Consider the following 22,522-nt stretch of genomic DNA (forward strand, 5'->3'; position numbering starts at 1 on the left):
CAAGGAATAAAACATGATCAGGCACAAGTTACTGGTACCACCCTGAAGTTGATCATATTCATAAATGCTAAATAAATGTCTCCTTATGAAAAATCGTTACCATATAAACATTGCACACATTTTTTTAATCATTTGATCTGGATCGTCTGCTATACAAGTCCCTGTGAATGAGCTGTTCGTATAGAAATGATTATGTATTAACCCTCTGGAGTTTGAGGGTATTTTCTGGCACTCTAATGATTTTAGCATGCTCTAATTTTGTCAGTTTCAACGAATCTAAGCAGTATTTTCAAAGTCTCATGACTTTTTTTTGTTGTTGTTGTATTCAGCACAAGTTCAGCTACGATAATATGTCCTGTATGTAGTATGTATGTTATGATAGTACTTTAAAAAAACACACACACAGATAGATGAAGATATTATAAAAAGCAGTTTTAGAATTGTGTTGGAATATGTGGAAAAAAAAAAACATGACCTTTCCCATTCTGTCGAACCGTTTTGGTCACTTGAGGTGATTCTGTTCAGTCTTAGGAATGTATCAAACACACAAACTTAAATTTGCTCCATTGGTTTGGACAATTAACCTGGCCATCAAAAATTATATGTCCTATTATTTTGGGATGAAGGGTTGGCAGTGGGAGGGGTATTCAATGGGAAGTGTAAAAAATTTCCATTCAATGAATAAGAGGGAAAACCCCTCCCAGTGCCAACTCTTAATCCCATCAGGTCAAGCAATCAAAATGGTTTGTCACAATGGGTAAGGTAATGTTTTTTCACATGGTTATGGTAATGTTTTTTCCAACATGGTTCTAAAACTGCTTTTTACAACAGCTTCATTTATCTGGTATTTTACTTTTATTTTGGTATTTGACTCTATTCAGTGTCTTGAAATTAACTCTTGTACTATTTTACTCAGTTCAGAGCTACAACCTACTCTGTTAGTCTGTTACACAATTACGCTGTAATTTTGCTCCCACTCCAATTCCAAATTTTACACTCTCAACTCAAAATAGAGCAAAATTAACTAATTTTGAGGAAAATACTTTTGACTCTGGAAAAATTACTCAGTCATTTTTCCTGTGTATGCACTACAGCGCACACATCAACCGATCTGCTCATAGTAAATAGAAGAAATATTTACACTTACTCGAGTTGATCTTCGGCTGGATTGAAAAAAAAAAAGTCTCCGCTCAGGGCGGCACGGTGGTGTAGTGGTTAGCGCTGTCGCCTCACAGCAAGAAGATCCAGGTTCGAGCCCCGTGGCTGGCGAGGGCCTTTATGTGTGGAGTTTGCATGTTCTCCCCGTGTCTGCGTGGGTTTCCTCCGGGTGTTCCGGTTTCCCCCACAGTCCAAAGACATGCAGGTTAGGTTAACTGGTGACTCTAAATTGACCGTAGGTGTGAGTGTGAATGGTTGTCTGTGTCTATGTGCCAGCCCTGTGATGACCTGGCGACTTGTCCAGGTGTACCCCGCCTTTCGCCCGTAGTCAGCTGGGATAAGCTCCAGCTTGCCTGCGGCCCTGTAGAACAGGATAAAGCGTCTAGAGATAATGAGGTAAGGCTCCGCTCATCAGTGTCGCAGTTCTCAAGACTGAATTGATTCACTGTCCTGAATCATCCAAAGCACATAAAATTTGCAACCTCGCAACCTCCAAATAGGCTAAACCCTGGGTGCCCACTACGTCGATCGCGATCGACCGGTCGATCTCGAAGGCAGGGATGGTAGATCTCATGATTGATATGTAAATATTAATATATTTGTTATGAAATTAAAAAAAAAAAACGTCGTGGTCATTTTTACATGTAAACAAATTCGCTTTTTCCCTGAAGTGAAATGTCAGCCAAGCGCTGCGTCAAAAAAAAAGTTACGTTAGGTTACCATGACAACCAGCAAAATGAAACTGCTGATTTCAAAGATGCAGCGCCGTGATTTAGGAAACTTCCGAAACCTCGCCTTGGAGCTGGAGATGCAAGGGAGGGCGTTTGCGCAACTTAACAGTGCGCGCTACACTGAGCAGATTGAAATTCTCCAGTCAGAGTTTGAGAAGCGATTTCAAGGCTTTGCTTTGCTCGAGCCACTAGCTACATTCATGTGCCACCCATTCGGGGAAGATACTGAGGTGGATTCCCTCGCCTCAAAAGTTGCGGCAATGTTTCAACTGAACACGTCTGCCGTGGAAGACGAGATGCTGATGCTGCAGTCTGACATAGAGTTGAAGTCCAGGGCGCATGGGCTTTGGAATTTACTCACGGAGGCGAAGTACCCGAACATGTGGCAATGTGCCACCTCCTTAACCGCATTGTTCGGCTCCACTTATTTGTGCGAGTCGGCCTTTTCGCATATGAAGATCATTAAGTCCAAATACCGCTCCAGTATGTCCGACGATCATCTCGAGGCCTGCTTGAGGCTCGCTACCAGCAGCTACTGTCCGGACTATGCAGCCCTCTCGGACTCCCTCCAGTGCCGATCATCATCGGATTAAGATCTGATTTAGGGCCTACATCAGTATGCTATGTATTAAAGTTGTGCTGTTGCTAAGTTCCACGGTAAAAAAAAAAAAAAGAAAAGAAAGAAGGAAAAAAATATAAAAGAAGGAAAAATGTTCTTATATAAAATTGTTGTAAATGTCAAATCTCTGTCTAGCAGGCTATACAAAAGTCAATTGATGTGAACAAAAATGTTTTGGGGTTTACAATGCCTGTCTGGATGCATTTAACTATTTTTTTCTAAACATAGCCCTTTTTTTTTTTTTTTTTTTACAGTGGGCTTGTTTCATGTTTACATATTAGTAGTTTGCGGTTTATAAAAGTTAACAGTGATTTGAACAAAAATACATTTAGGAGTACAAAGCTTATGCATTTAACATAATTTGAATGTAAATTTCAGTCACCTCCCCGTGTCTGCGTGGGTTTCCTCCGGGTGCTCCGGTTTCCCTCACAGTCCAAAGACATGCAGGTTAGGTTAACTGGTGACTCTAAATTGACCGTAGGTGTGAATGTAAGTGTGAATGGTTGTCTGTGTCAGCCCTGTGATGACCTGGCGACTTGTCCAGGGTGTACCCCGCCTTTCGCCCGTAGTCAGCTGGGATAGGCTCCAGCTTGCCTGCGACCCTGTAGAACAGGATAAAGCGGCTAGAGATAGTGAGTGAGTGAGATTTCAGTCACCTTTTTGTATGCATGTTTGCATATTATTAAACAAATTGCATATGAATGTTTATAAATCAAAACAAGTGTCATTATTGTTGTTATTATTATTATTAGTAGTAGTAGTAGTAGGCCTAGTAGTAGTAGTAGCAGTACTAGTAGTCATAGTAGGCCTAGTAGTGGTAACAACCTAGTCCGAGTAGATCATATTAACATGGTCATTTTAAAAGTAGCTTGCGAATCAAAATATTGTGGGCACCCCTGGGCTAAACTATGTCTGACAGATTTTATCCTGTTAACGGTGGGCATTCCCACCTCGAAAGAGAAACCAGTCGAAACCGAAAGAGTGAAAGTGATTATCATGCCGTTACCATGTGAATAGTCTTTTATGAATGCGTAAGTGGGTGCTCAGCACTCTGACTCCAGTGTGACTAAGGTGGTGTTTACATTAGACCATATCAGTGGATCATCAGATTAACGTTTTTAAAACGAATCGCGTGCACACAGCAACGCCAATACATGATTCGCGTGCACACAGCAACGCCAATACACGGATACGCTAATCACATGACTAATTAGACGGCATGTAAGTTGAAATGTGTCAGTGTGGCTCAGCGCTTCCTCCTCAGCGGCTGCGCTCCAAATCACTCCGCCCTGAACAGCGAGTGCCCTCTGGAGTAGGGCTGCACGATATTGGAAAAAATTGCGATATGCGATAACATTACTGATTACTGTGATTGCGATATGACTTGCGATTATGTAAATTTTTAACAAAAAATATTATATTTTTTAATCACCATCCTGCACTGTACCTGCTATGCCATTAAAAAATGAATGCATTGTTTCCATTATTATTTTTATTTGGAAAAACGTGGCTACACCTACAATTATGTCCACAAATCCATGAATGTTCAACAATAAACAAAAACCTGAAAACAGCTTAAAGCATTCAAATGAAATTACATTAAACAAAAAACAACATAAAATATCAATAAAAATAATATATAAATGGTGAATTCTTGGCCAAAACGGCTAGTGCAACGGGAAATCAGCCACAACATGGATTACCAACTGTAATACTATAAGAACAAATTGTGTGCGTGCGTGTGCGCTTATGTTAAGGCAGGTTTTTGGCAAGGAAAACAAGCATGTTCACCTTGCTTGGCTTTAAGCATGTGCGTTCGCATGTCACAATATTCCCTGATGTGCTAAACAGTCTTTCTGAAGGTGAACTGCTTGCAGGTATGCAGAGATACTTTCTGGCCAGTTTACTTAGCTGTGGGAAGTTCACCATGTGTAGTCTCCACCAGGCTAGGGGGACGCCTCACTGTCTATGGTAGGAGACAGCAAGTAGCTGTTCAGCTCAGCTTCTATGGCTTGTTCCAGTTGTGCAGAAGGTGAAACAGGGATTGGGGCCTTTTTGAAGAAACTGCCCAGTGATTTTCTTGCTTTCTTTGAAGTGGTGCAAGGTGGATCCACACTCTGAGCCCCAGTATCAGACAGCTGTCCTTCCTACAATACAGAAAATACAGAGTGAAAAAAGTCCCCCACTACATATTGGTCATATGCCATGTTTCAACATTATGCAATAAGCATGTGTAATGAAGAATATAAAGCACCTTCAATGTTGTTGTTTGCATTTTTGCCATAACTCTTGTCTTTGTGTGTGAAACTTTGTCGCTGTGTATATAGTTTGCTTTGAATCTTGGATCCATGAAGCATGACATATCCAGAAGTTCCTGGGTTGCAGAGTCATCATATTTACAGATCATGTAGTTCAGAATTTTCATTTTAATGGATCTTGTTAATTCAGAGTCTTCTTGTTTCTCGGCCAGAACGGATGTCTTCAGCAGATGAAGAACTGGTTTCACATACGAAACACTTACATAACTTTCACCTGAGAGTGCATCTGTGAATTCTTCAAGAGGCTGTAATGCCTGATTCACAGATTCGAGCACATCCAGGTCCTGCCAGGTTGGAACCAAATGCCTGGACTTTCTGTCTTCTGAGAGGACGTCTGATAAAGCCCGGTGCTGCTCAAGGACTCTATCATCTTTTGCCTGGACCCCCACTTTGTGGGGCATTCTGTGATGAGAGAGTGTTCTGGGAGGTTGTGCTCCTGCTGTGCCTTTTTCAGAGCCATTTTCATTTTCCAGCTATGGGAAAAATGACTCGCTATCTTTTTGCAAAGTCCAGTTGCTCGAGCAATGCGGCCATCATCTTTTACTGCGTTTTCTAAAGAGAAGGCAGAAGAAAAAAACGTAGGCAACATGAATGATTAACAGTTTAAAAAAAAACCCCAAAAATAACCCTACATCATTCCCTAGTCCCTACAAGTAAAATCACTAATTTGATTATTAAAATAGACACTAACACACCTTAAGTGTGATTTGGTAATTCTGCAATGAATATAGAATCGAAATAACAACGGTAGAAACTAGCCATAGTATGTGTGCATAGTGCGTAGATATAACAGAATATGCCGTGCCTCCACAATCGTCAATGATCTGAACAAGACGATGCTTAAACACTAACTAGTAAATGACAGTAGGGGGAGCCTCCGTAATAATGTTACAGCTACTCGAATTGGAACCAGAGAGAATAAAATTTGAGCTACGAGCTGGAGGGATGTTAAATTGTAGAGACAAAAATAAACGGTATTAATTCTTGTGGTAGGCCTACAATAGGATACGCACTGATACTGGACCAAAGCCTCCGTAAACAGCGAGGCATTCCATGTGAATTACTACACTATAGGCTGCTATACAACTGTACAACGTGCAATGCAATAAAAATTCTTAATATTGAAAAATTAGTTTGTTACTTTCTTTCTTGTAGGGGCCTACCCTTTTCACAAAACAATACAGTATATGCATAGAAACAAGCAGTTAGAGCTAGGTTACTTACCGATGGCCAGGTGCAGCCTGTGGCCGAAACACTGAAGTCTAAAGGGGCGGTCACACAGCACTCCGCGTCTATATCACGTACAAAAAGATACAAAAATCTGGTGGACATGGTCGTAAGTGCTAATTTTTGGTCAATTTTGGCTTTGCCGTGCTTTGTACGGGGTATGGCCGTCGGCGGCTGTTTCACTGCTGCAGCACTGCCTAAGCACAGCTAACCAAGTCCAGCCACGCACCCAGATGTTCCGTACCACCCTCCTCCTCCTCCTTCTTCTTCTTCTCTCAGCAAGGATATGTTGAGCCTGTATCAGTTGGTTCTGTTGGTGCTGGAGCATTAAGATAAGGACATCACAGCATTGAGGGTTCATGTTCACCCCTTGACATCTAGACTGCAAGTGCCGAGGTCTCAGAAAATTACGGTATTTATACATGCCGCAAATCAGAAGTGATGCAGAAGTGATTAGACAGTGATCAATCGAATTTAGAACTTGTTTGAGACGTTGTTTAACGGGCTTAGACAGTGCTATGTACGCGGAAAAATCCATTTCTCAGTGATAAGCCGCTAAACACACGCTATATCCCGTGATACCAACGCGTAACACCCGTCCGATGACCGTGCTCTGCCCGTGATAGACCGCCAAACTTTCGCGTCTTACCACATCTCCCCAAGTTTTAATAACGGCCGGGACACTGATTATCACGTGTTTTTCACGTGTGTTGCACGTCTTTACCACGTGTGCCGGTCGTGGTTGTCCGCGGTCTAAAGTTTTGAGCAGTCCAAAACTTTTTACCGCGTCCGACGCCGTTCCGATTTTCCCCTGCGTCCTGTCACGTCTGTATATCGACTGTAACACGTCTTAACTTCGACATCAACATGAACAACATCGTCTGCTTCACGGGAGAGCACTTTTTGACGGGTTTTGGCCGTGATAAAGCCGTAAAGCGCTGTGTGACCGGGCCTTAAGCCAGCTGTTCAATTCAGTGGCCTTCACTATGTTGGCTCCGTTATCGGTGGTTATACACACTTGTTGATCTTCGCGTAAATTCCAACTGGCTAATACTTCACGCAATCTGAGCGCTATATTTTCCCCAGTGTGTGCATCTGGGAAGTACATAGTCTCCATGCACCGTGTTTTGAGCTCAGAATCTTGTGTGAGGAAATGGACCGTGAAACTCATGTAGGGCTCTGTATTACGACTTGACCATAGGTCTGTGGTACTCGCGAAGTAGTCAACTCCACTTAATTCAAGCATAACCGATTTTCGACACGTGTCGTACATTTGTGGGATGGCAACTTGAGAAAAGTAGTTCTGCGAGGGAATTTGATACCTTCGGTCAAGTATCCCAATCATGTCCACAAAACCAGCTCCGCTTACTGCACTCATAGGGACATAGGGATCATGTCCTTTGTTAAATAGCGTGCAATGCCCCCCGTTATTTCCTTATGACGCTTAGAATGTTTTTCATAAGGGGTGACGGCTGCAAAGCTCTGCTCAATTGAACTTATTTTAATTTTAGGTATTAAACTTTGCGTACCGCCTGCTTGTTTGCTACTATTGCTAGCGTGAACCTCTTCATACAATGGTTTGTGTTTGTGCTGTAGGTGACTATAGAGGTTCGTAGTGTTTCCTCTGGTGGTTGCTACCATTGTATTACATGTCTTGCAAAATACCTGTGCTTGCAACACGTCGTCTTTCTTGAAACCAAAATACTTCCAAATCAAAGACGTGCCTTTTCGTTTTGGCACCAGTTCCTTGCACAAGCTTGGCTCGCTACCACCTTCAGCCATCACGACTTCACTCTCTATTAAACCAGTAGGCCATGCATTGCAATTACTTCCGAGGGGGTGGTCTTTTCCCGAACCAGTTGTTGACATTCAAAATGTTCAAATGGCGCAGATTATTATGGTAATAATTGGTGATATTTATGGTAATAATTATGGCGTATATCGAAATTTAAGTATTTTTTGTGATATGTCTATTGCAAGCCTTGATTTTGCGATAACGATAGATTTTCGATATATCGTGCAGCCCTACTCTGGAGGGTGCGCACTCCGGCCCTGCGCAGCTCACAGAGCGCGCGAGTGAAGCGCACGAGCAGTGATTCGGGACTGAGCCGCTGTGTGTGTGATCCCAGTGCATATCGGGCATGCGCAAGTCACTCACCACTTGCAAGTGGAAGGATGGCAAGCCTAAAGACAATCATAACTACACAATGGGCAGTATTTGCATCTTACCATGAACAGCATTTAAGAATGGCAAAGCATTATATTCATACTTTTATACTCTTTAATGAAAAACAAAAAGGTGATACAAGGCAGAAACAATAGCAGGAAGTGAAGTCCGTGCCATTTTTCAGCAGTCGCATCACATGACCAACGCCAGCGAATCAGGAAGGTGGATGTCACAGTGACGTTGTCCAATGACGACGTCAGCTAGAGCTCAGCACTGCGTTTCCTCGTATCTCAATGTTTACACAGCACCGGATCAGATACGAACTGGGTTGAATACGTGGGCCCTGGCAGATTCAAGTTGTTCCGCCTGTGGAGTCGTTTCCCGGCGTTTTAATGTGAACGGACAGTGCATCCGCGACGAAAACGAGACGGATACGGTCTAATGTAAACACCACCTGAGTAAGGCCCTGTCCACATGGCAACAGATTCAGGTGAATCTGATAAAATTGTTTATCGTTTCGGCCTGGCGTCCACACGGCACAGGCGTTTTGGGTGCCCCAAAACGATATTTTTTGAGAACAGGTTCCAGAGTGGAAAAATCTGGCAACGGCGCCGTTGCGAAGTCGTCTGGATGAGTAGAATGGATTTGTTTACGATGACATCACAACCACATGACTAGAACAAGCAGCACTCTCGCTGTTTTGTATGAACCAATGCATTGCATTCACTTTTGTATACAGCTTTTCTTTTAAATAAACAAGTAACTGAACCATTTCTTGAATTTCTTTTTTTTTTATTGGATAAGACTGCTTTTCAAAATGTTCACACACAATATAAAAAGTTATATAAATTATATAAAAATGCTTTTCAAAATGTTCACACAATAAGAAAATTAAGTTATATAAAACTATGCACACTAATAAAACTAATTTGTACACACAGAAGGCACGATTTCCTCGCGTAGTCGCAGCCATCTTCTTGTTGTTGTGCGTTTGTTCCTGTGAGTACTTCACGCCGGGTAGAAGAAGGGGTTTATGCGCATGCGTCCTACTTCTTCTATTGTTCTGGTGTCTCCGATGGGACCGTCTTACAGCGCACGTAGAGGTGTGGCATGTGTATTGCATCGTTTTCAGCAAGCGTTGCGTTGCCATATGTACCTGATATTTTACTGATCCGTTGCCCATGTGGACGCGATATATATATATTTTTTTAATAAAATCTCATTGCCGTTGTCGTGTGGATGTAGCCTAAGGTGACAAGTTTTAAGTTTCGCCTAATTTAGGTAATTTAAAAAATATATAATATTATTTGGGACTGGGCACATAGGAAAGTGTAAAGTTTCTGTCAATATGTTTATCATGCTTGTATGATGAAAAACTCATGAAGATATTTATCTAAATACATGACCTACTCATTCTAAACCTGTCAAGCTTCGCTGGCAAAGCTCTCGACCCCAGAGGGTTAAAACAAATGTATTAATGTAAACCTGTGATTTGCAGCTGCACTACTGTCAGAGCTGTTATTATGGAAAATGAATCAACACTTCTTAACACTTAATCAAAACAAAATTCAACAGCGGTGTGTATAAAAAGAAATAAAATTGGGTTAATACAAAAATATGTACATGTATAAGTCACAGAACCTGCTGTAAATGTATAAAGAACCCTTTAATGTAAACTGTAACCAAATGAGCGTTGTGGGCATTAAAAATGCAAGTGAATGTTTTAAAGAAGTGTCAGTGAATGACGTTTCTTTTCACAGGTTCACTGGACGACAGGGAAACTGAACTGCCAGCACTGTGGCGCACGTCTTGGTGGTTTCAACTTTCTAAACCATTCACAATGTCCCTGTGGACATGAAACAACCGTACACCTCATTAAAAGCCGCGTTGATCAGGTTGTAAAGCATCTGGTCTACTTGAGCAGACCAGGTACAGCTAGAGTACACACAGAGTTTAAGGTTAAACATGCAGACCAGGAAGGACCAGAGGGCAGGAATCTGGGATGTGATCTACATCAGGTCACTCATGGACTAAACCCAGAGCCTGCACTCCAGAGCAGACAAATACAAGCAACTCAGTTTCATGGTGAGACATGTGTCATTTCAACATGCAGTCGTCCCCTTTCTTTGCCTCTTATTTATCCTGTACATGAGCAAGTAAACGAGGCAGGGCCTCACGATGCTAATGACCACATACAGCTGACACCACCAGAACTATCAGATCACCTACAGAACCAGGATGGTCATCTTGATTCCTTTCCATCACCTACTGAGGATGCAGTCATGGGACAAACAGACATCAGTGAAGGTGTTAGAGAGGAAATACAGGATCGTGTCTGCTCCACGCCTGTGCAGCTGTTGACCAAAAGGGAGAAGAATCATTTAAAAACCCTGAGGAGAAAGCAGAGAAAGAAAGAACGCTGGATTCAGAGACAACTTGAGGAGAAGGTAGTGGTGAAATGTTTTATAAACTGCTTCAAATGAATATTCATGAATGATATAATGAAGTTATGGTTCCTACGACAAATCCAGTTGACTGTAAACACATAATTTAAAAGACTAACAGAGAAACATTTAATGCGCCTCTTTTTGTGACTGGTAGCTTGATTTAATGACAGGATGTCCAAATTATAATTAGGGTCGTGTTCAGTTGTTGGCAGTTTTAGTTTTGGCGCTTTCTTTTTTGGCCAGGTCGTGCATGACATTTTGAGTGAAGTTTTAATACAGATTGTTTTGCATTCACTTACTGCTTAGTAACTGTAACAGTATTGTCAATATGGACAAGAACGGGCATCAGTGTTGTGTTATTCGTGAACAAGTCGACTTTTTAAGCTGCTTCTATTAAGTGATGATTGGTAGTTGACTAATTTTCAGTGCACATGTATGCAGTTGTTACTGGCTTTTCCTTTCTTTAGATAAATTGATTTTATGCAAATGCAAATTATAATGCACTGCAACCCCACATGTCAGATTTCACTATGGATGAAGTGAGAGTGGTTGTGGAAAAAGCCAGAGCAGGTTCTGCTCCTGGTCCATCAGGCACCTCATACAAGATCTATAAAAACTGCCCCCAGCTTCTGAGAAGGCTATCCAAGCTCTTGCGTACACTCTGGAAGAAAAGGCAGGTGCCCAGGCTCTGGACACTCGCTGAAGGTTGCTTCGTACCTAAAGGACAGAACTCTTCTGCACTTGACGAGTTTCGGGAGATCTCACTACTGGATGTAGAAGGGAAAATATTCTGGTCCATTGTTGCCAAGAGGCTGACATCATACTTGCTCAGCAACGAGTACATCAACCCCAGTGTCCAAAAAGGCGGAGTTCCAGGGTACTCTGGATGCCTCAAGCATACGTCAGCGATCAGCCAGATCATCAATGAGGCAAAGAGCGGAAACAGCACACTGTCGGTTGTATGGCTGGATTTAGCCAAAGCCTACCCAAGCGTACCTCACCAGCTTATCCAGAAGGCACTGGACCACTACCTAGTACCACCAGAGGTGGTGCAGCTCGTAATGGTACATATGGATAGGCTAAGCATGAGGTTCACAGTGGGAAACTTTACCACCAAATGGCAACGACTTGAGAAGGGCATCATGGCAGGATGCACCATTTCAGTGGTCCTGTTCGTGGCTGCAATGAACCTACTACTGGAGGCAGGAGGGACGCAGTGTAAAGGTCCTAAAGCAGTCGACGGCATAAGACACCCTGCCTGTCGAGCATTCATGGATGATGTCACCGTGATGACCCCATCAATCCAGGGAACACAGTGGATCCTGAGTGCACTGGAAAAGATGGCAACATGGGCACGAATGCAGTTTAAACCTGAAAAATCTAGGAGCCTCTGCATCCTGAAAGGGAAGCTGACAAGGAACACCTTTAGTATCCAAGGGTCAGAGATCCCCACAATTCAAGATCAAGAGATCCGATGTCTCGGCAAGAACTATGACAGCTCTCTGAAGGACATAGGCAACCTCAGTGACACCAAAGCTCAACTGAACACCTGGCTCAGGGCAATTGACAACAGCCAACTGCTGGGCCGGGTTAAGGTATGGTGCTTTCAATATGGCATTATACCCAGACTGCAGTGGCCATTCCTACTATACGACTTCCCCATGTCTGCAGTGGAAGCAATGGAAAGGCTGTGCAGCAAGTTCCTGTGGAAATGGCTGGGTGTTCTTCCTTCCTTTAGCTCTGTGAACCTGTATAGTAAAACTTCAAAGCTCCGCCTACCAGTTTCATCTGTGGTTGAAGAATTTAAAGCCACCAAGGCGAGAGCAGTCAGCACGCTGCTTTTCTCTAAAGACAGGAAAGTCCATCACATCAGCAAATCAATCAGATGTGGTAGGAAGTGGAAGCCGCAAGATGCTGTGGTCGAAGCAGAAGCCTACTGGAAGTACCAGGAGATTGTAGGCATTGTCTGCCAGGGTCGTTTGGGCCTGGGAAATTACATCACGAAGCAGTGGAGCAAGGCCAGCGCGGAAGGTAGGAGGGAGCTTCTGGTGCAGAGAGTGCGAGAGGCAGCAGAGGAAGATCGATGAGTGAAAACGGTGGGGTTTGCCTCCCAGGGCCAGTGGATGCAGTGGGATCAAGCGCTGGATTGATCGCTGTCCTGGAAGGAGATGTGGAGCACCGACCAAGGCAAGCTGACCTTTTTACTTCGTGCCGTAGCTGATCTCTTGCCAACCCCAAGCAATTTAAAGATCTGGGGGAAGGAAGAAAACTCATTGTGTGCTCAGTGTGGGGCAGAACATTGCACACTAAACCATATCCTCTCAGGCTGTTCAAAGGCACTGGGAGAGGGCCGATACAGGTGGAGGCATGACAAGGTGCTAACTGAAATTGCCAAATGGGTGGAGTTCCAGAAGATCAGGGCCAATGAGAACCAGGCACCTACCCCTGTGGTCACTCATTTCCGCCTCCAAGGCGATCAGGCTCCCAGGCCAAAGACAGCCACCAAGCATCCTTGTTCCATCCTGCAGCACGCCTCAGACTGGGAGCTGCGAGTTGATCTGAAAAGGAAGTTAATCTTCCCACAAGAGGTAGAAGTGACTTCGCTCCGCCCTGACATGGTACTGATGTCTAGGAGCACTATGACCATATTAGTAGCGGCACTCACTGTACCTTGGGAAGACAGGCTTGCTGTCTCATACCAACAGAATGCGGCAAAATACCAGGACTTGATCGACGAGGCAGTCCTCAAAGGATGGCACGCCAGCATTTTTCCTATGGAAGTAGGATGCAGAGGTTTCCCAGCAGCATCGGTGCGTTACTTCTGACAGAAGCTAGGTCTGGAACCAAAGCACTTGAAGGCCATTAGGGAAATAGGACAGGTAGCTGAGACCAGCTCAAGATGGCTGTGGTTAAGGAGAGCCCACAGTTGGAACCCTTCTGCAGGCGAAGGCTAACCACCTTTTGCTGCCCCACTCAGGCGAAGCGTATAGGTTAAGGGGCGAAACGCTAGTGAACCTGAGACACCTACTGACGATGTAGAAGGGTTCTTAACGTGTTGGGAACGCAGACCATCCTCGTTAGGGAACATCAGTATAGAGTTCTTGTTATCCCCCAGCAACATCATTCTAGTAGCCCAAGCAGTTCCTGCTTGTAGCAAAAGCATCTCTGATGTTTAACTCACCCAACCCCACAATAACAAACTCATTGGGGGATGTCCAAATAGTTTGTTATACCAAAAAGTTTGTAATACTGAAATTAACCCACTTGTCATATCAAACACTCCTGTTGTATGCAAAAATGTAGGCACATACTCCCTATTATGAATTTCTCCTTTCGAGTCACTATTACAGTCCGCTGACTGAGTTAAAGAATCACAAATGGAGATGATGATTTCATCTGTTGTGGCGACTATGAGACTCACTCCATACCTGTACTGTTGTGGAGACTATGAGACTCACTCCATACCTGTACTGTCTTCACAGTTGGTTTGGCTCTGCAGACAACTGGTTTATAAGATTGAGTTAATGTCAGAGAGATGTGGTCTGATAATCCCAGGTGTAGAGATGGTACAACTTTATATGCCCTCTGGATATTAGTATACACTTGGTCCAGGATTTTTTTTATCTCTGGTTGGAAAGCATACATTTTTGTGGAGTTTTGGTAATACTGTCCTTGAGTTCTGTGTGGTTAAAAAACCCCAACCACTATCCCCACTCCCTCTGGGTGCCCATCTAGCTGGTTGCTAATTGAACTGTGCAGCTCTTCCAGAGCTAGCTTAGTGTTCACTTGTGGTGGGATGTAAACAGCTGTAATGAAGATAGCAGAACCCTACCTCGACAAGTAAAATGGCCTGCATTTCATTAAGTATTCCACGTCTGGGGAGCAGTGCTTCCCAACAATGTCTGTGGCTGTACACCAGTCGTTGTTTACATAAATACACACTCCTCCTCCTCTGGTCTTACCAGAGTCTGCAGTCCTGTCGGCTCGATGCACAGTGTAACCTGCTAGACTGATAGCTTCATCAGGAATAGTAGTATCCAGCCACATCTCTGTGATTACAGTTACCCATGTTGTTTGATGAAATCCTCAGCCTTATTTCGTCGATCTTGTTGACGAGTGACCGGCAGTTGGCCAGAAAGAGACTGGGAAGCGGTGGTCGATATGGGTTGGCTTGTAACCTAGCCTGCAAGCTGACCCTCTTACTCCGTTTCTGCCTTTTGTGTTGGTGCTTCCCAAGCGGGTAACAATGGTCTTGAATTTCCTCCATTTGTACACAATCTGTCTGACTGTGGATTGATGGAGTCCAAACTCTTTAGAGATGGTTTTGTAATATTTTCCAGCCTGATGAGCATCAACAACGCTTTTTCTAAGGTCCTCAGAAATCTCCTTTGTTTGTGCCATGATATACTTCCACAAACATGTGTTGCGAAGATCAGACTTTGATAGATCCCTGTTTTTGAAATAAAACAGGGTGCCCACTCACACCTGATTGTCATCCCATTGATTGAAAACACCTGACTCTAATTTTACCTTCAAATTAACTGCTAATCCTAGAGGTTCACATACTTTTGCCACTCGCAGGTATGTAAAATTGGATCATTTTCCTCAATAAATAAATAATTAAGTATAATTTTGTCTCATTTGTTTAACTGGGCTCTCTTTATCTACTTATAGGACTTGTGTGAAAATCTGATGGTTTAGGTCATATTTATGCAGAAATATAGAAAATTCTAAAGGGTTCACAAACTTTCAAGCACCAGTGAATGTGTGTGTATATGGGTCTGTCTCAGAAACTGGGTACTGTGGGGGTACCCCACTAAATTTACTCAGTCAATAAACTATACGGTTTTAAATGGTGATGTTGGTTTTAATTTGAAATAAAATGATCAAAGAAATAATACAGATAAAACTAAATCTTGGATGTGAATGCTCTATTCAGAATTTGGCAAAAATTCTGCAAATTTGTGGAAAAATGGCAGCTTGATCTGGGACATGATAAATGGTTGATTACATCGCATTCCCTTAAAAAGGTTGTAGTCCACTGAAAAGTCTACAGTTATCACTAATTGTATTTTAAGTTGTAACTTTATACACCTAAGGATTGGTGCGCTTACAGAATAATCATAACCGTAATAAAACATCATGCAAAATATTTGATCACCGTTGTAACTCCGTTTTCCGCATACCCAAAATGAATACGATCGTGTGCTTTGATCTAAATGGAAAGCCTCAGGGTCAAGATCACTACCTCACCAAAAGTAGTAACTTAAAATCACTACACCATATAAAAATGTAGTTATAAATCTGCGATTTTTCTTTTTTAAAATGAAAGCTGAAAGTTAGGTATAGAATATGTTTCTTACAGAATATGTTACAATGGTAGCAGGTCTTTCATTTCTGAGTTATAAAATGAGTTGTGGTCTATTTTTTTACTGTAGTGTGGTGTTTGTGTGCGGGGAAGGCCGCACATTAACAATTTGCATGTGTAGAATGGAATTTTCCACTCCAACAGTTAGAAGTTGATCGTGCTTCCATTTGAGGTCTTTCTGTTACACGAGTGATCTGTTCGGACGTTATCACTGAAAAGGTGAGTTTTGACAGTTTTATTTTGTTTTAGTCTTGCAGTATAAGGCAAGGGCGGCACGGTGGTGTAGTGATTAGCACTGTCGCCTCACAGCAAGAAGGTCCGGGTTCGAGCCCCGTGGCCGGCGAGGGCCTTTCTGTGCGGAGTTTGCATGTTCTCCGTGTGTCCTCGTGGGTTTCCTCCGGGTGCTCCGGTTTCCCCCACAGTCCAAAGACATGCAGGTTAGGTTAACTGGTGACTCTAAATTGACCGTAGGTGTGAGTGTGAATGGTTGTCTGTGTCTATGTGCCAGCCCTGTGATGACCTGGGGCCTCATGTACAAAGCTTGCATACGCACAAAAAAGCTACGTACGTCACTTTCTGCGCAAACATTCGTATGTACAAAGATTGACTTGGCGTGGAAAAGTGCGGTACTCTACGCAAACCTTATGGCTGGCGTACGCACATTTCTGGTGCATCTTGGTACTTGGCGACACTTAGAGGCAGAGCAACACAACTACATTTAGGCCTACTCGGTCAAGAGTCATGACATGGCGATAAGCGGCATCCAAAAATGCATTGGAACATCAGGATGCGTGAATTGAAATGTATGTCAGTCATACGACATTGTCGAGACACATAATGCGAGACTGTTGGGTAAATGCCAACAGATCCATCAACCATCCCTTCCATATTGTAATTACGGGAAATGAGAAACCCCAGCGATATCATTTCGATATTATTCCCATTGACTATTGGTTAATTAATTAAATTAAAGAATGCACATGCAGGACCATGCATTGCAGCTAGCTTAATAGATCTTCCTCGCGCATTTGCCGCGAGGTGTCAGAATGAAATATTATTAGTTGATGTTGCGTGGGGTAGCCTTATCACATAATTACCAAGATCAATATATGAAACGATTTCCAAGTGCGTACAAATCAGACACAACCGCGGTGTGTGGCGTGTTACACAATGTGGCGCAGCGGCACGGCGTGCCAATAATGGAGCGAGACCTGCCGGAGGACCCAGACCCTGGGCCTCACAACGAGGTGCCACAGCGACATGGCATACAAACCCGGCAGCGCTTAATAGCCACAATGTGAAAAGGTAAGGACAGACGGGACACCATTCATTTTTTTAAGATATTCTTTTAATGTGTTATTCAGTTCCTTCAATTCCTCGCGGATTCCCTCGAGGTTGTCGTTAATCGCCTCTATCCCCTTTAAAATTTCCCCCTGCGACTCAAGGACCGCGCGCATCAGCACCCGGCCTGTGGACCCGGCGACAGGGGCAGGCGGTGGAGAAGGGGGGCAGGTGACAGTGACGCTGGATCCGCTCGGCTGGGGGTCCTCTTCCTGCTCGGGTGGGATGGACTGGGGGCCTCCTGTTGTTCCCTGGCACCCTGCTAGAATACATTTGTCATTAAAATCCTATTGTGGAAAATATGTGCACGTTTTATTTCTGGTTACATGTGGCTAGGAATATTGGGCCTACTAAGAGAGGAAGACATTTCCTCAAATACAGGGTGTCCCCGAAAAAAATGTACACATTAGAGCACTAAAGGTGTTTTTTTTTGTTTTCAAAACCCATGTAACTCAAATAGACACTCATTGTGGCGCAGGCACTGCGGACGATGCGAATCATACCGTTATCTTGGTATAGGCTACATTCACATTCAGTGGCATACAATCAGTGACCGTTGCATGTCTCATAGCATGCACTTTGAACATCACTTTAATTGGAGGTGACAGAACAATTAAGTGATGTATGTGAATTCTATTACACTGTGCTAAAGGCAGGGATTAACGCGAATAAATGTTCATGTTAAATGTTAATAATAAATGTTAAATGTTAATTTGATTAACGCGAGATTTCTAACATTTAATTAACATTAACGCGTTAGTAAAAGTTGCCATGTCTTTTACCTAACGCGGGCCTTACTGCTGGTCTATTTATACTAATTAACATATTCAGTGTGGAATAATTGAGGGAGGAGACGGGGTGGGGAACGGGGCTCGTGCATGTGCGCCAAATTCCACATTGATTGGGATGTACAACAGGAGAGTGCGTGGAAACCTTCGTACGCACTGATTGATACATCCGGATTTTTTTGGTCGTACGCAAATTTCCCGATTTTGACGTGCGCACATATTTAGTGGGAAATCCACGCAGGTCTTTGTACATGAGGCCCCTGGCGACTTGTCCAGGGTGTACCCTGCCTTTCGCCCATAGTCAGCTGGGATAGGCTCCAGCTTGCCTGCGACCCTGGAGAAGAGGATAAAGCGGCTAGAGATGAGATGAGTATAAGGCAATAGAATGTTTCTTTTTCATCATACTTTCATATTTCTTAGTGTTTGCGTATTTTTGGACAATATTTTGTAACCATGGTCAATTTAGATCGAACTTTTGATAGAATCTACAGTAGGGATGTGCCGATAGACGATGCCATCGTCCATCGACGATGGTGGTCATCCATCACGATGGAGAGCCACCATCGTGATACCACGCCCCCTCCTGTCATAATCATGCATATACGGTATCATCTGGGCCTATTTAACCTAAAAAGTTAGTTTTTTGTTAGTTTAGTTAGTTAGTTTTGTTTAATATATAAATATATTATATAACATATATATAATTATAAATACATAATTATATAAATCATTATAAAGTAATATCCTATTACCGCTTGTTCACGTAGGCTATGGTGCAGGGACGTGCTAGTGAACATAACATGTGGTTACACAAATACAGTATGCTACTAATAATAAATTTTGACTTCATTTTTTAGTCTACACTATACTTTTAATGTAAAATATGTCATGTTGTTCAAACAAATAGCCACTATTAACGACTTCAGTCAGGAAATATTGCACCCCAAACGGCAGTGAAGCGCAGACTTCGGCAGAAGTCAAATAACTTTAATCTGGTAAATAGGCCTACTTTCAGACACAAAATGGTCCACTCTAAGCCATAATGTCAAACCAAATGGAAGAATGAAGGTGATTCTGACAAATGTAAAGACAGTTTAAAAAAAAAAAAAATTAAATCATGATTTTAAAAGCTGGTGCAATAATTCAAACACTAATAAATTGGAAAAATTAGCGCGTTCAAGTGCGCACTAAAGGCCGAAACGCATCTTCAATTGATATGGTGTAAATAAACAATGAGTAATAGCTTAAGTGTAGTTTCTTCTCATAGTTTGAATACTAGTCTTTCATTGTTAGAGCAGATTAATATCTTACCGTGATCAGTGAGTGCTCGGGGAGGTTCATTTCCACCTGCGCTTTGCGCAGCTCATTTCTCCGAAGCCAGCTGTGCGCAAACGCAGTGTTGACTGCTCGGCAAACTCCAAACGCTCGGTCTGTACTGGCCCTCTGTTGCGCAAGCGAGTTGGTTATGGCCAAGTTCAAATTGTGCCCAAAACAACTTAACCACGGCCATTTCAATTGCCTGATGGCTGTGACAATATTCGCCCCATACAGGCGATCTTTTTCTCCTCTATTTTCCATTCGGCAAGTGTCTCGCGCAATGCGTCTTCTAAGGCCCTGTCCACACGGCAACGGATTCAGGTGAATCCGATACAATTGTTTATCGTTTCGGCCTGGCGTCCACACGGCACCGGCGTTTTGGGTGCCCCAAAACGCAATCTTTTGAGAACGGGTTCCAGAGTGGAAAGATCTGGCAACGTTGCCGTTGTGAAGTCATCTGGATGAGTAGAACGGATTTGTTTACGATGACTTCACAACCGCATGTGCTTCACGCCGGGTAGAAGTGTAACGAACTCGATGCGAGTTGTCAACAAATCCTATAATTTGGTTCATGAAACGCGCTTACAAAATATTTTCACTGTGAATATTTATTGTGTAATGGTGCAAAGAGAGAGAGAGAGAGAGAATAGCCCTTAGGCAGAGTCAATCCCGCCAGCAAAAATAGGGAAAAAAAGGAGCGATCTCACCTCTTCAGATGTTGGTTTAAGTCCTACAATACATTCCTCAAAAAGGGCGTAGAAGAACAAATTAATCCATCAACGTGTAGCATTCAATTTATTCCGGACCATTAAAGACGCCGTCTTCCGCGTAGAATCATACGTCATCCTCGCCGCCATATTGGATAGGTCAAAGCGGAGAATAAAGATGCCTCATTCATGTGCTGCGTTTAACTGTACCAACAGGTTTACCATCCAAACGAGATCACATGGGATTACCTTTCACAGGTGAGACTGGAAAAATACTTTTCATTGTATTTGGTCATTATAATGTAATTTTACGAACAGATTTTTCTGACTTTGTGGCTAATATGAAGTCTCGCGCATAATAGTTTATGCGCATGCGTCCTTACTACTTCTATTGTTCTGGTGTCTCCGAAGGGACCGTCTTACAGCGCCCCTAGAGGTGTGGCATGTGTATTGCATCGTTTTCAGCAAGCGTTGCGTTGCCATATGGACCTGATATTTTACTGATCGTTGCCCATTTGGACGCGATATTTTTTTTAAATAACATCTCGTTGCCGTTGTCGTGTGGATGTAGCCTAAATTGTCCGCTGAATGTGTCTCTGGCATGAAACTCGTCTGCAGGCATTTGGACTGCATTGCCCACTCTCGGTCCACATAATGTACGGTAGCTGACATATAGGGCATCATGTTGCAGCTGGACCACATATCCGTTATCAAGGCCAAATATTCCACATCACCTAGCGCTTTTTTTTTCTTTACGTGCCAAAGCCTCGGATGAGTATCTAATACTTTTAATAATATATTTAATAATGTGGTATTAACCCCCCGCCCACGATATGATCGTCCATCACGATGTTTGCACTGTAAACATCGTCGATGCCAATTAAGGGGACATCGCACAGCCCTAATCTACAGCCAGTCGTTTTGCCCCGCCTCGCACTCCATCCGGTGCGGTAGTGATGTCCCGTTGCTCGCGCGCTGCAGCAGAGACCTGCATGACCTTCAGCTGGTGTAGTCACTGTTCTTTTACCACTGCTGTTATTCTCATCTTTCTGGTGTGGTGTTGATTTTTCCATTGTGTCCTATTTTGCCATATCAAATACCCAAAATGTATCATATTCATATTTAAGTGAATAATCAATTCAGTCATCATAACTTGGTGTTTTTAACCCAAGCAATCAAAAAGAGGAAATTTATTCAATATTTTCACTCATCCGTGAAGGAAGGGCTTTAATTCTTCATGATGTAGTTATTTTATATGTAAATCAATTTTACAAAAGCATTTGAATTGTAATCAAAAATTTCCACAGTGGAGGCCAGATAAAGCAAGATACTATGTTTATTCTTATTAAACATGACAAAAGAAACATTGAGTGTTGGGTAAATGCAAAAAAAAAATTAGTCTCATCTCGTATCATTACCTCTAGCCACTTTATCCTGTTCTACAGGGTTGCAGGCAAGCTGGAGCCTATCCCAGCTGACTACAGGCGAAAGGCGGGGTACACCCTGGACAAGTCACCAGGTCATCACAGGGCTGACACATAGACACAGACAACCATTCACACTCACACCTACGGTCAATTTTTAGAGTCACCAGTTAACCTAACCTGCATGTCTTTGGACTGTGGGGGAAACCGGAGCACCTGGAGGAAACCCACGCAGACACGGGGAGAACATGCAAACTCCGCACAGAAAGGCCCTCATCAGCCACAGGGCTCGAACCCGGACCTTCTTGCTGCGAGGCGACAGTGCTAACCACTACACCACCGTGCCGTCGTATGTGTGTGTGTGTGTATCTTGAAAAAGTATTCATACCCCTTGAACTTTTTCACATTTTCCACCTTACAACCACGAACTTAAAAGTTTTTTATTGAGATTTTGTGATAGACCAACACAGAGTAGCACATAATTGTGAAGTGAAACAAAAATGATAAATGGTCTTCAAAATTTTAAACAAAAATCTGAAAAATGTGGTGTGCATTAGTATTCAGCCCCCTGTCCTCTGATACCTCTAAATACAATCCAGTGCAATCAATTGCCTTCAGAAGTCATCTAATTAGTTAATAGAGTCCTACTGTGTGTAATTTACTCTCAGCATAAATACACTTGTTCTGTGAAGGCCTCAGTGGTTTGTTAGAGAACACTGAAGAACAAACAGCATCATGAAGACCAAAGAACTCACCAGACAGGTCAGGGATAAAGTTCTGGAGAAGTTTAAAGCAGGATTAGGTTATAAAAAAATATCCCAAGCTCTGAACATCTCAAGAAGCACTGTTCAATCCATCATTCAAAAATGGAAAAAGTATGGCACAACTGCAAACCTACCAAGACATGGCC

At 43.0% G+C, this 22,522-nt stretch overlaps 1 protein-coding gene across 2 annotated transcripts in view; it reads left to right on the forward strand.

Annotated features, from left to right (window-relative positions):
* rnf180b (ring finger protein 180b) overlaps positions 1 to 22,522 on the forward strand; it is a 46,192-nt gene that overhangs the window by 14,096 nt on the left and 9,574 nt on the right. For both annotated transcript variants that reach the window (XM_060935921.1, XM_060935923.1), the window contains exon 4: positions 9,981 to 10,667. In XM_060935921.1, the coding sequence (XP_060791904.1) occupies positions 9,981 to 10,667 (687 nt within the window). The remainder of the gene's footprint in view (positions 1 to 9,980; positions 10,668 to 22,522) is intronic.

Source organism: Neoarius graeffei, chromosome 12 (genome assembly GCF_027579695.1).
Source record: "Neoarius graeffei isolate fNeoGra1 chromosome 12, fNeoGra1.pri, whole genome shotgun sequence".
Lineage (NCBI taxonomy): Eukaryota > Metazoa > Chordata > Actinopteri > Siluriformes > Ariidae > Neoarius > Neoarius graeffei.